Raw genomic sequence first — 12,617 nt, 5'->3', positions numbered from 1 at the left:
TGGACTTCAACTCCCAGAATTCTCCAGCCAGCTATGAATCCTGGAGGTTGAAGTCCACAAGCCTTAAAGTTGACAAGTTTGGGGATCCCTGATATAGCTGAAAAAATTAAATGGGGTATCAGTGTCCAGCCATGGTTGAGGAAGAAATACAGAAAAAAAATATTCAATATCCTGCATTCTTACACTGGATAAATATTAAAATTATGGTTCCTCACAGAATCAGCCAGATTCTAGATTTTATCCATTTTTTGAGGCCTGCCCAAGGACCTGAGATAGGCAGATGTGTTAAGAGGTGTTGTTTGATTTTTATCCCGCCTTTATTAAAAGTAACTCAAGGCGGTGAATATACATAATATTCGTTCCTCCTTCTCTTTTTCCTCACAACAACCCTGTTGTTGGGTGGGTTAGGCTGGGAGAGAAAGACAGGCCCAAAGTCACGCAGCCTGTTTTCTTTGCTATTAGATGCCAATCTATTCTCTTTAGAAACCGCTCAATTTTAGAATGGTCGAAGACTCAATGTAAATATCTTTTTCCATTTTGAGTTTGGTTCTTTTGGTTTTCTTTTCTACCACTACCTGTGCTCTAAAATTCTGCTAGATAGCAATAAGGAAAGAACATAAAGCAGACAAGGAATTTATTTTCTCAATACAGCTGGATTGAGGAATAGGAAATCCACAAGAATGAAAAATGAACAAATTGTACCATTTTTTTTTAAAAAAAACTTGTTAATTAAACTAAATAATTCATTATTTTCCCAGCCCATTTACACCAAAGAACTTAAAACACAATTCTGCAATGGCAACACATGCTCTCAATGGACCACGGTTGGAAAAGAAATGTAACATGAAAATGAAGACATTTTAACAACCTTTTAATTACAACTCCCTCCCACTTTTCTAGTTTTTATGGGTGCCCGCTAGGCAGAACTCCCTTTTTTAAAAAAAAATGTGTGCCAGCTTTAACGGAGAACTAGAAAGCCTACACTTTCCATGCCTTCGTGTGTGTCTTTCAAACAATTTAAATGCAATTCCCTCCATACCTAATAAACTGACCTCTCTTGTTTCGGGGTACCTGAAGGTCAGGCTGGGACAGGGGCTGGATCGGGTTTGGTGAGTCCCCAATGTGAATCCTCCCTGGCTGACTTTTGAGCCAATCCCTCCTTCTTTCATTCTCAGCCCAGCCTACCTTGCAGGGGTACTGTCGTAGGAAAGAAGGACACATTATTTGGGCTGCCTCAAGCTTTTGAAATAAAGGCATGCTATGCATCTCACAGTCAAATGATAGATAGATAGATAGATAGATAGATAGATAGATAGATAGATAGATAGATAGATAATTATATAGAAGATACCAGTAGATGATAGAGATAGATAGATAGATAGATAGATAGATAGATAGATAGATAGATAGATAGATAGATAGATAGATAGATGATAGATAGATAGATAGATAGATAGATAGATAGATAGATAAAATTATATAGAAGATACCAGATGATAGAGATAAATGATAGATAGATGATAGATTAGATAGATAGATGATAGATAGATAGATAGATAGATAGATAGATAGATAGATAGATAGATAAATTATATAGAAGATACCAGATGATAGAGATAAATGATAGATAGATGATAGATTAGATAGATAGATGATAGATAGATAGATAGATAGATAGATAGATAGATAGATAGATGATAGATAGATAGATAGATAGATAGATAGATAGATAGATACATAGACAGACAGACAGACAGACGAATGATGGATAGATAGATTAGATAGATAGATAGATAGATAGATAGATAGATAGATAGATAGATAGATAATTATATAGAAGATACCAGTAGATGATATAGATAGATAGATAGATAGATAGATAGATGATAGATAGATAGATAGATAGATAGATAGATAGATAGATAGATAGATAGATAGACAGACAGACAGACAGACAGACAGACAGACAGACAGATAGATGTTGGATAGATTGAGATAGATAGATAGATGATAGATAGATAGATAGATAGATAGATAGATAGATAGATAGATAGATAGATACATAGACAGACAGACAGACAGACAGACGAATGTTGGGATAGAGAGATAGATAGATAGATAGATGATAGATAGATAGATAGATAGATAGATAGATAGATAGATAGATAGATAGATAGATAGACAGATAGATAGAACAATGGATGAGTGGCTGGATGGCCGATGGACGAAAGAGGAATGGATGGATGGATGATAGACAGACAGACAGACAGACAGACAAATATATAGATACAGATAAAAATCTGCATTAACCCAAAGGCAGGAAGAAACCAGCAGGGTCCAAAAAGACACAACACTGGGCTCCGAGAAAGGGATCCCTGCATTGAGGCGGGGCGGGGGATCCGGACGTCTTCAGGGGATCGAGGCCGCGTCAAACGGACCGAAGGGAAAGCAGGGACCAGTAGGGGAGCCCCGGCAAGCGATGCAGCGAACCCCGCATCTCCAGGGAAGCGCGATGGCTGTGCGAAGAAAGAGCCCACCCGGAGGACTCGGGAGGGAAGCCTGAGGCCCGGCTCCCCATTGATAATCGCGGCTCGCAATGGGGTTTAATGGGGTGGGCGGCTAAAGGGGATCTCCCCAAATTCTCGACCCACCTCCGTAGCCGACAGCGGCTCCGCTGCCCCCGCGGCCCATGTAGAGGCCAGTCCGGGACCGAGGGGGCATCGAGACGAGAGCCCAGAGCGGTTGCGAGTGAGGTACGGAGGTCTCCTCGTCTCTATGGAAAGCCATAGAGATGGTAAGGCTAGAGCGTGCCAGGAGGAGGAAGAACGGATAGCTTTACTGCAGCATGTTTCAACCTTGGCAACTTGAAGATGGCTGGACTTCAACTCCCAGAATTCCTGGCTGGGGAATTCTGGGAGTTGGAAGTCCATCCATTTTTCCAAATTGCCAATATTGAGAAACACTGTAGTGGGGTGAAATGTGTGATGTCCTGACCCAGCCAGGGTAGCCCCCGACTCTTCCCTATGACCAAGCGCTGCCTTCCCAGCTGTCAGTTCCTGCAGAAAGACCAGAGACTACAAACCCCATTATCCCCCAACCGACTCAGCCTTGAGGGGTGTCAAGGCCTCTCTGGCGGCCACAGGTTGGAGGAGGAGGCTGCTTTATCAATTTGGATGTAGAAAAGGAGGAAAGTCAGGGAACCTGCCCCAATTTTTTTCCAATCACTTTTTGCAAAGGGTTGATCCCAGAATTCCTCAGCCAGCTACAATATGTACAATTTATTATAAGGTAAAGGTTCCCTTCACACATCCGTGCTAGTCGTTTCCAGCTTTAGGGGGTGGTGCTCATCTCTGTTACAAAGCCGAAGATCCAGCGCTGTCCGAAGACATCTCCATGGTCATGTGGCCGGCATGACTAAACGCCTTCGAAGGCACATGGAATGCTGTTACCTTCCCACCTATTTTTCTACTTGTGTTTTTTACGTGTTTTTGAACTGCTCGGTTGGCAGAAGCTGGGACAAGTAACGGGAGCTCGCTCCGTTACGCGGCGCTAGGGATTCAAACCACCAAACTGCCAAGCTTTCTTTCTGATCAACAAGCTCAGCGTGTTAGCCACTGAGCCACCGCGTCCCTACAATTTATTATACCTAAAGGATTATTTTCTGCCTTCCTCTGATCATTTCCATCCTTCTCACCCATGAAACTGCTACACGATGTATTTTCTTTTGCCAACGCAGATAAAGGATGGTCCAGGGGATAAAGTTGTGTCTTTGTGTTGGATAACAGCCGCAGCTTTTCCAAGAGACCAGAGTGGCTTCCACAACTCTTTAAGTGAAGATGAAAAAAGCGGAACCCAGGGCTTCCCACATTTTAAGCATTTATAATTCGGCTACAATGTGTTCTCTGCATAGTGTTCTTTTTTTAAAAAAATATTTTTCCCGCCTTTATTGTTTTTTTTTATATATAAATAACACAGCAAACATATCTAATACTTCTTCCTAATTTCCCCATAACAAGAACCCAGTGAGGTGGGCTCCAACATTCAATGCAGGATCGAAAGCTTGATGACAATTCAAACAGGAGGAGGAGGAAGGAGTACAAGCATTCATTTAGTGTCCGTTCAAAGTTACAACCACACTGAAGAGACCTACGACCGTTTTCGCGCACTTACGATCACTGCAGCCTTCCCATGGTCAGGTGATCAAAATTCAGGTGCTTGGCAACTGGCATGTATTTAGGACGGTTGCAATGTCCCGAGGTCATGTGATCAGTTTTTGCGACCTGTCAAGCAAAGTTAATGGGGAAGCCAGATTCACTTAACAACCGTGTTACTAACTTAACTGCACTGATTCACTTAACAACTGTGGCAACAAAGGTTGTAAAATGGGACAAATCTCAACTTGTTCTGACCCAAACCTGGTTCCAAGGAAGGAAACACGAGACAAAGGTAACAGCACAATCTTTTAATGATTCTTTACGAATCCGGTTTCTTCACGGTTAAAAGGTTGCTTCAACCCAATTAGCTCCAATAAGAAAGAGCTTTGCCAGGCTTTTGCAAGGCTGCCAAGAACACCAGATAAAGTTACTAAGCAATAATTCAAACCAAAGAGTCTCCAAACACCAACTCGGATATTTCTAGTGTCCACCAGGCTCGAGTGCAAAACTTCTTTGCCTTCTGCAAAGAACTGCAGTTTCTCAGCTGGCTTTTACCTCCTGAGGGAGGGGCCATTACCTTGCAGCCTTACTCCTGAGTCGCCCATGCTGCTGCAGCTGCTCTTTCCTTCGAGCAGCCCTGCGCTTACGTGCATTGGGCACGGGCTCCTTGGGGACCTCTTCATCACTCTGCCAGCCTCCACAATCTCCAAAGGCAGCATTCCACTCCCGGATGGTCCTGGCCCCATCCCTGCATCACACACAGGCCCATCATCTGAGTTTTTGCTCTCCGAGCCCTCAGCCGTCCACACCTGCTGCCGGCGAACCACAACACAACTATCAATGGAAACTCAGCAGTGGAATTTTTGGGTTCATCTCTGGAGATAAGTCAAGGATTACCTGTATTAGGTATGTTTGCTGCCTCAAGTTATTTATTTAAAAATGCAGGATAAAAATATATTTTTAAAAAGTTGTTCAGGGAAACGTCTTCACCGTTTACAATGTTCATTTGCAAAGAACTCAAATGTGCGGGAGATGAAGGACCTGTAAAGAGCTTTTCCAAATGCAGAATCCCAGCTAAGATTTTAGGCTACTGGTTAAAGATGCTTGGATGCTTCTGCCTCTAAGCTATATGGATGAGATCTGCTGATGTGTTCCTGCTATTTCTGCGTTCCGCTACTTTTTCTAGACCACACTACAAAATGGTAAAGTTTTCACCTGTGATTATATGATAAATGAGCTACTTTCTGAAATGAAAAGTTCAGGCAAGTGCAGCTGCCGATGAGAAGATAGTCTATTCTTACCAATTCATGCCACAGTAATCAGGTGGCATTTTGCAAAGTTGGCATCAGACACCTCTGAATAGTGCTATTTTGTGGCTGACTGGAGGAAACGTTCTAATGATGGCATGAGTGTGATCTACACACCCCAGTAGAGGCACCACAGAACGGACATTGGTGGAAATATTTTGCTATGCAGAGCTCTGAGAAGAAAAAAGAGGAACATCGTTGAGATACTGATTTTCCCATGGTTATTGACAAAGAATTCAATCCATCAGCTTCATAAAGTCAGCAGAAACATTTGAAAACCAGCATGATTCCTCCCAGTGGTTGGGATTCAATTTTTTTTTTTACTATCGGTTCTGTGGGCGTAGCTTGGCTTGGCGGGCGTGGCTTGGTGGGCATGGCAGGGGAAAGATATTGCAAAATCCCCATTCCCTCCCCACCCCACTAACCTGCTTTCCAGCTCCGTTCTCTTGTGCAGGGCACCAAATGTGGGCCAGCCAATCAGCTGGGACTCTGGAGGCAGAGAAGAGATGGGGGCGGGGCCAGTCAGAGGCGGCTCCGAACTATTACTCCAAATTTTCACTGCCGGTTCTCCAGAACTGATCAGAACCTGCTGAACACCACCTCTGATGCCTTCTCTGCAGTACTATATATATAAAGATGCTGCTAAAGCAAAGTTTTCCACACTTGGGAACTTCAAGACATATGGACTTCAACTCCCAGAATTCCACAGCCAGCATGCTAATGAAGTGTAAGATGAGTGGACTTCAATTCCCAGAATTCTCTAGCCAACATGGATGGCTGGAGAATTCTGGGAATTGAAGTCCACCTGTCTTAAAATTCCCAAGGTTAAAAAGCAGTGTATTAAAGGCACTTGTGTCCAACACATATACTTTCGTTTACTGTTGTATTTTTTATTCTTTATAGTGAATGCTGTTCTGAAGGTGGGTTGCCTTAAATCACTTCAAATCAACCAACAATGTATGTTGTTGGTAATATGATGATGTATGAGTAAAAGCACTGATTTGCTTTGAACTAAGCATGTCTCGTTACAAAATTCCACCTTTGTAAAAAAAATAGCTACTTTAATAGATTAAGAAACTATCTCATCCTTTCACAGAACTACAATTTCCAGGGATCCTTATCTGATTGCTGTGTCACATTAAAAAAAAAAGGTTTGGTTCTATAAGTTTTGTAGATTATCCCAAGGAAGAAAGCGAAGTGTATATTACATCGTCAGCTTCTGTGGTTAAGAGGCAATTTTACCAGAAAAAAAATAAATAGAAATGTTCCATGCTCAGGTATCTCTTCCTCCTTTTATAAGCAGATGTTTCCCTGAAAGAGTCACATGCTTTCGCAGTGAAATAGAAACATGAGAATATTCTTTTATTTTGGCAAAAGAAAGAGGGGGGAGGGGAAGCAAAAACGTCCTCTTGTGGTTTTCAGAAATTCACCATGATCAGGGAGCAGAACCCACAGCACCTTCGTTTTATATTATTTATTTATCAAATTTATTGGCTGCTCATCTTACCACAGGGTAATTTAGTTCCTAGGAACTAACAGGAACAACATAATTACCCTGGGGAACCAGGACAGAGGGACCTAGAAGATTCAAACTATCTTCACAAGGTAGCAGGAAAAAAAAGTGGACCAAAAGATGTTCATATGGAGTCATGTAACATGGAGATTATAATTACAAGGCAAATCTGGTTCCTCATTGTGGGATCCAGACAGGAAAACCACTGAATCACAATGGCGGCTGAGGAAAAACTAGATGATCTTGATCTACAGCAGTGTTTCTAACCTTGGCAACTTTAAGACGTATGGACTTCAACTCCCAGAATTCTCCAGCTGGCCATGCTAGCTAGGGAATTCTGGGAGTTGAAGTCCACTGGTTATCAGTGTTGGAAAAAACACTGGTCTACAGGAAAAAGTCAGCCCAAGATAGGCCTGTCACTCCAAGTTTACGACCTGTGGACTTCAACTCCCAGAATTCCTGAGGCAGTTGTGCCGGCTGAGGAATTCTGGGAGTTGAAGTCCACAGATCGTAAAAGTGGCACACCCCTGCTCTGAGTGAACTCGAAGAGAATTTCCACCCATGTTCATTCAATGCTTGGCTTCCCCTCACAGAAGCAACCCCAGAAGGGTTGGGAAAGCTTAAGACTGTCCCATGGGGGAAGGACCAGATATGACCTACAGACTAATTGGGTCACAGCGGAGGAGCCAGGAGGTGGCGGGGAAAGTAGGGCTGAACCCACCCACCCAATCTTGTCTTCCTGGTATCGTTGCAGGATCCCAAGAAGATAGGATTGGACAAAAGGGGAAGATGCCACAGGTGAAAGGGGTCCCAGGAGAAAAACCAAGATGGGGGCGCTATTGTCTGAGAGAGGGAGGCCCAGAAAAAGTCAAGATGGGAATCAGTATAGCCAAGGGGGAGAGTCAAGGGACCCTTAGACGGGCCGAGCGCCGGTTGTATGCATGCTAAAATACTCGGTGTAGCCGTTATGTTGGTGTAGTTGGGGCGCATGGAGTTGGTAGGGCGGAGGCTGAGTCTCGCTCCCCAGGGAGGGCTTCAACAGCACAGGGGCACCGCTGAGCTCAGAGGTAGTGACCACGCAGTTAGAGGTCAGGCTACGATCGGCAGAAGAGGTGTCTTCCATTTGCTTGCGGGTCTGCAGGAGGAAAAAGTAGGCAGAAAGTCCAAATAAACACCGGCAGGAAAGAAAGAACCGTGGTCTCTGTCACCCTTTCCTCCTCTCCCAAATCTAAAGCAATAAGATCAAGGGACGTGGAGGGACGCAGGTCGAACAACTTAACGTTATCCTGCCCCCTTGAACTGTCTTTTGATTCCAGGTGGGTTTGACTTGTTGTTTGTGGCCTGCCAGTGGCCAGTGGAGCTGGCGGCAGACTCGGAGAGTGAGGAGGTTGGGGAGGAACCTGGGCCAGTCCTGGAGTCTGGGGAAGGCTCTGACGAGGGCTCTGCGTCGGAGGCAGAGATGGGGCCGTGGCCGTCTGACAGTTATCAGCTGCCTTCGGAGTCGGAGATCAGTGGGGCAGAAGAACAACTGGAGCCTGTTCCCAGTGTGCGCATGCACAGAGCTGCCAGGAGAAGGGAACAGTTAAAGAACAAACGTCGACTCGGGAGTAAGGGCAAGTAATTGCTGCTACAGCATGACGTTTGGAAGCTATCGGCCTGGCAACTCTCCAAGCCTGATAAAGGTCTGTAGTTGTGAAATCTCATGAAAGACTGTTTGCTGGGACTTTGCTGGAGAGGGGATTCCTTTTAACCTAAATAAAAGAAGTTTTATCGGGACGAGGAGTCGGATTCATGCTTTTGGGAAGCCTAGGTCAGAACACTTGTGCTGGTTTTTCTTTTCTTTTTTTAGCAGGCTGGCCTAATTTAACGTTTTATTCGTTGTGGATGTTTTTCACTTCTTCTTTGATCTGAGTTATGGCCTTTTTAAAAAAAGAAATAAAAATTTAAGCGGACGCCTTTGTGTAACCTTATTATCATATTGTTTTGCTGACTGCTGTAAACTGGCAAGGGAGACTCATTTATCCAGCAAGCAGGTTTAAAAATTCATTAGATCAAATTAATGAATTACTCTGACATCACAAGCTACAGCAGCACCCTTGGCAGTCTGCAGGGAGATCGGATTGGTCTGGCATGGCATAGCAAAACCAAAGGGAACAAGAACTGATAAGAATGAGAACAATTCATCAGTGGAACTGTGCTGTCCCAGCCAATCTATGGGAGTTGGATAGTTACTTAAGGAATTATGAGCTGTCCTCTTAAGGGTAAATGTAGTTAAAGGTATCCTGGGAAATGTAGTTCATGTGGCTACATCTGTAATCCTGATTGGTCACTAAATTGACCCTCGAGGGGTTGAGGGAGGTATCCTCCATTCTTGCCTGGACTCATGAACTGATAAGCAGCTTACCGCTACAAGATGGGTTAGGAAAATAACCATCTTTTACCTGCAATGCTGATATACAAAGGATTGGTCATTATAGAAGAGCTTCGTCACAAATGTGAGTTATGAAGATACCTGATGTACCAATGAATGTACTTTGTTATGGATGTTTTGTGGAATTATCTATCTGCATCTGCACAGCCACAAGTCCACCTCTGTGCACGAGACAGGACAGAATAGGAACCGCTTGCCTCTCAAAGTTGTGAGTGCTCCAACACTGGGGGGGTTTTAAGAAGAAATTGGAGAGCCATTTGTCAGAAATGGTATGGGGTTTCCTGCCTGAGCTGGAGGGGGTTAGACTAGAAGACCTCCAAGGTCCCTTCCAACTCTGTTATTCTGAGTGCAAAAGCAATGCAGAACTATCAGTGTGGAAGGTGCGGAAGGTAGCAAACTCTACACCTACTCTAGTGCATGGAGAAAGGAGTCCACTTGTTCTGTGTGATGGTGCCATATATACGCCATGAAACCTCATAAGCTAAGTGGAGATACAGTGTGTGCGTAGTTGTCCATTACATCACAATCACAAGTGCCTTATGACATCGTCATCCCACAAACGTTGCCAGTTGCATCCTTGGCGTTATCACCTTTAAGTTTGCAAGTTGCAGGCTGGGTACGCTACACCAGGGGTCTCCAACCTTGGCAACTTTAAGACTTGTGGACCCAGAATTCCTGAGGCAGCTTTGCTGGCTGAGGAATTCTGGGAATTGAAGTCCACAAGTCTTAAAGTTGCCATGGTTGGAGACCCCTGCTCTACACCCATCCTTTCCTCTACAGCCTTTTGGATTATGAAGCTAGCCTAGATGGAAGAATCTAAATATTATAACTTTGGGCAAACCCTGAAGGGAAGGGGGCGATCTGCCTACACAGTTTTTGGATTTTATGGCAACAAGAATCCTTAGCAAGAGCCGTGGTGGCGCAGTGGTTGGGATGCATAATTGCAGGCTAGCTCTGCCGATCGCCAGTAGTTTGATCCTGACTGGCTAAAGGTTAACTCAGCCTTCCATCCTTCCGAGGTCGCTAAAAAGAGGACCCAGATTATGAGGGGCAATATGCTGACTCTGTAAACAGCTCAGAGAGGGCCGTAAAGCACTGTGTGAATCAGTTATATAAACCTAAGTGCTATGGCTATGGCTAGCATCTCAGCTAGGCAGGGAAATGTGGAAGGATAAGACACAGATGAGAAAGGTAAGCATTGCAGAACCATAGAGATGTCATCCTTGCAAAGGATGTCATTGGTTTGAAAGAAGGACAGAAGGATAGAAAAAAGCTATCTGCAGTGACCTCTCTTTGACTTCTGGTCAAAGTCACCCTTGGATTATCTGTCATGTCCTCAGGGATAGAAACCCAGAGTTTGCTGCCTCTGGCCTGGACGAGGCTTATGGAACAGCAGATGCAGAATAAGCAGCAGTCCTTCGGAGGAGGCGTCTCCAAACTCAGCAACATTAAGACTTGTTGGACTTCAACTCCCAGAATTCCCCAGCCAGCTGAAGTTCACAAGTCTTAAAGTTGCCAGATTTGGAGATCCCTGTTTTTGAGAATCAAGCAACCATTTGTAGAGAGTAAGGAAGATGACTTTGATGGAGATTCACCAGAGAAGAACTTGCGTATCTCTAACTAGGTCACCTTTCTTATTCTGTACACCAGGGGTTTCACACTGGATTTCTTCAGCATTATAGTTCTCCTCTGCGGGCTGGTGGCCGGGGGTTTGGCATGGTCAGTTTTTGGGCTGGTTTTTTGTTTTGTTTTTTGCCATTATTGGCCTGGTTTTCAGCCTGTTTGGGGCCCAGTTTTTGAGCTATTTTCAGCCTGTTTGGGGCCCATTTTTCAGCCCATTTGGGGCCTTTGGGGCCTGTTTTCTGGCTTTCTTGGCCCATATTTGCTGCTGTTTATGGCCCATTTTTGGCCAGCAGAGTGCTGCAGGAGGCTGAAGGGTAAAAACAAGGCGCGGAGTGGGCATTTTAGCCGCCAGAGGCACCACCGCAGGCCGGTTCATTTCCTATTTCCACGGGGCCGGATTTAAGCACCCCTGCTCTACCCCATGCTTATAAACAAAAAACAAAAAAATGGGGGGGCCACCTAAGGACATCATGTGCAATTCCACAAAGGTGTTTTGTTTGGTCAGCTCTAACGTCGTAACCGTTTAAGGAAGGGGAGGCTCAGACGGGACCCTCTCCGATTCTCACATTGCTGCTGTGGCTTCCCGTACTCTGGGGGATGGAGAACAGCTCCGTGAAGTTGGGCACCGAGTCACTGATGAACGTCACGTTGCCGTAGACGTGGTGCGGAAATTTGGCCCCCGTGGCCGCCTCCTCGACGATCCCAATCTGTGACGTCCTCACGTGGTACGGGAAGTTCTTATTGGCGGCCGAGGGCCTGGTTATAATCTGTGGGAAGGAGGGAGGACAAGAGAGCAGCTGGATGAAGCCACCACGTTTCCGATGGCAAGCGCTTCTTCCTCTGTGAAAAAAAAAGTCACCTTCCCCTTTCTTCTTCCTTCTCCAGCAAGCTATTTCATCAGCATTTTGATGGATAGTCTGCAACTGGCTAGATTCACACAACTTAAAACACAATCTGTCCCAAAGGTGCTTTTTCTTTTGCAAAAGGCAACTGGACTTTCTCGGTTTTCTTTGAAAGACATTTCGCTTCTGATCCAAGAAACTTCCTCCGTTCTGAAGATTCTGAAGAACTAAAGAAGCTTCCTTGGACGAGAAGCGAAACGTCTTCAGAAGCTTCAGAACTGAAGGAGCTTCTTGGATGAGAAGCGAAACGTCTTCAGAAGCTTCAGAACTGAAGGAGCTTCTTGGATGAGAAGCGAAACGCCTTCAGAAGCTTCAGAACTGAAGAAGCTTCTTGGATCAGAAGTGAAAAATCTTCAGAAGCTTCAGAACTGAAGAAGCTTCTTGGATCAGAAGCGAAACGTCTTCAAAGAAAAATAAAGGAAGTCCCGTTGCCTCTTGAAAAAGCATATTTGAGACAACCATAACCCGGTCAGACACTAAACTCAGTTTCTCAATTGCTATCTACACATAACATGTCCCAATAAATTACAGCTTAGCACAAAGGCCTGCCTCAACAGCACATTAAGACAACCCCAACTCCCTAAATCAGGGGTCCCCATGGACTGGCACGGGTCCAGCGCATGCCAGAAACTGGGCCACGCAAGCAAGTGAAGCCCCATCCATGGGATGCAGGCCGCACATGAAACC

General features: G+C 44.7%; 2 protein-coding genes across 2 annotated transcripts in view; both read right to left on the bottom strand.

The window, feature by feature from the left end:
* The window catches only part of MEGF8 (multiple EGF like domains 8), a 65,186-nt gene extending 62,438 nt beyond the window's left edge, over nucleotides 1-2,748 (bottom strand). Inside the window, exon 1 of the mRNA XM_087971125.1 lies at nucleotides 2,652-2,748. The gene's annotated coding sequence lies outside the window, so the exon portion shown is untranslated. The remainder of the gene's footprint in view (nucleotides 1-2,651) is intronic.
* A 4,178-nt stretch (nucleotides 2,749-6,926) lies between these two features.
* The window catches only part of TMEM145 (transmembrane protein 145), a 31,537-nt gene continuing 25,846 nt past the window's right edge, over nucleotides 6,927-12,617 (bottom strand). The window contains exons 14-15 of the mRNA XM_087971119.1: nucleotides 11,595-11,795; nucleotides 6,927-8,109 (exon numbers count right to left, since the gene is read on the bottom strand). Of these exons, the coding sequence (XP_087827245.1) occupies nucleotides 7,888-8,109; nucleotides 11,595-11,795 (423 nt within the window). The 3' untranslated portion in view covers nucleotides 6,927-7,887. The remainder of the gene's footprint in view (nucleotides 8,110-11,594; nucleotides 11,796-12,617) is intronic.

Source organism: Notechis scutatus, chromosome 8 (assembly GCF_049901735.1).
Source record: "Notechis scutatus isolate UNSWTSFEM ecotype Mainland chromosome 8, rNotScu1.2, whole genome shotgun sequence".
NCBI lineage: Eukaryota > Metazoa > Chordata > Lepidosauria > Squamata > Elapidae > Notechis > Notechis scutatus.
Note: the sequence above shows the minus strand (reverse complement) of the source record. Positions and strands in the feature narration are given on the sequence as shown.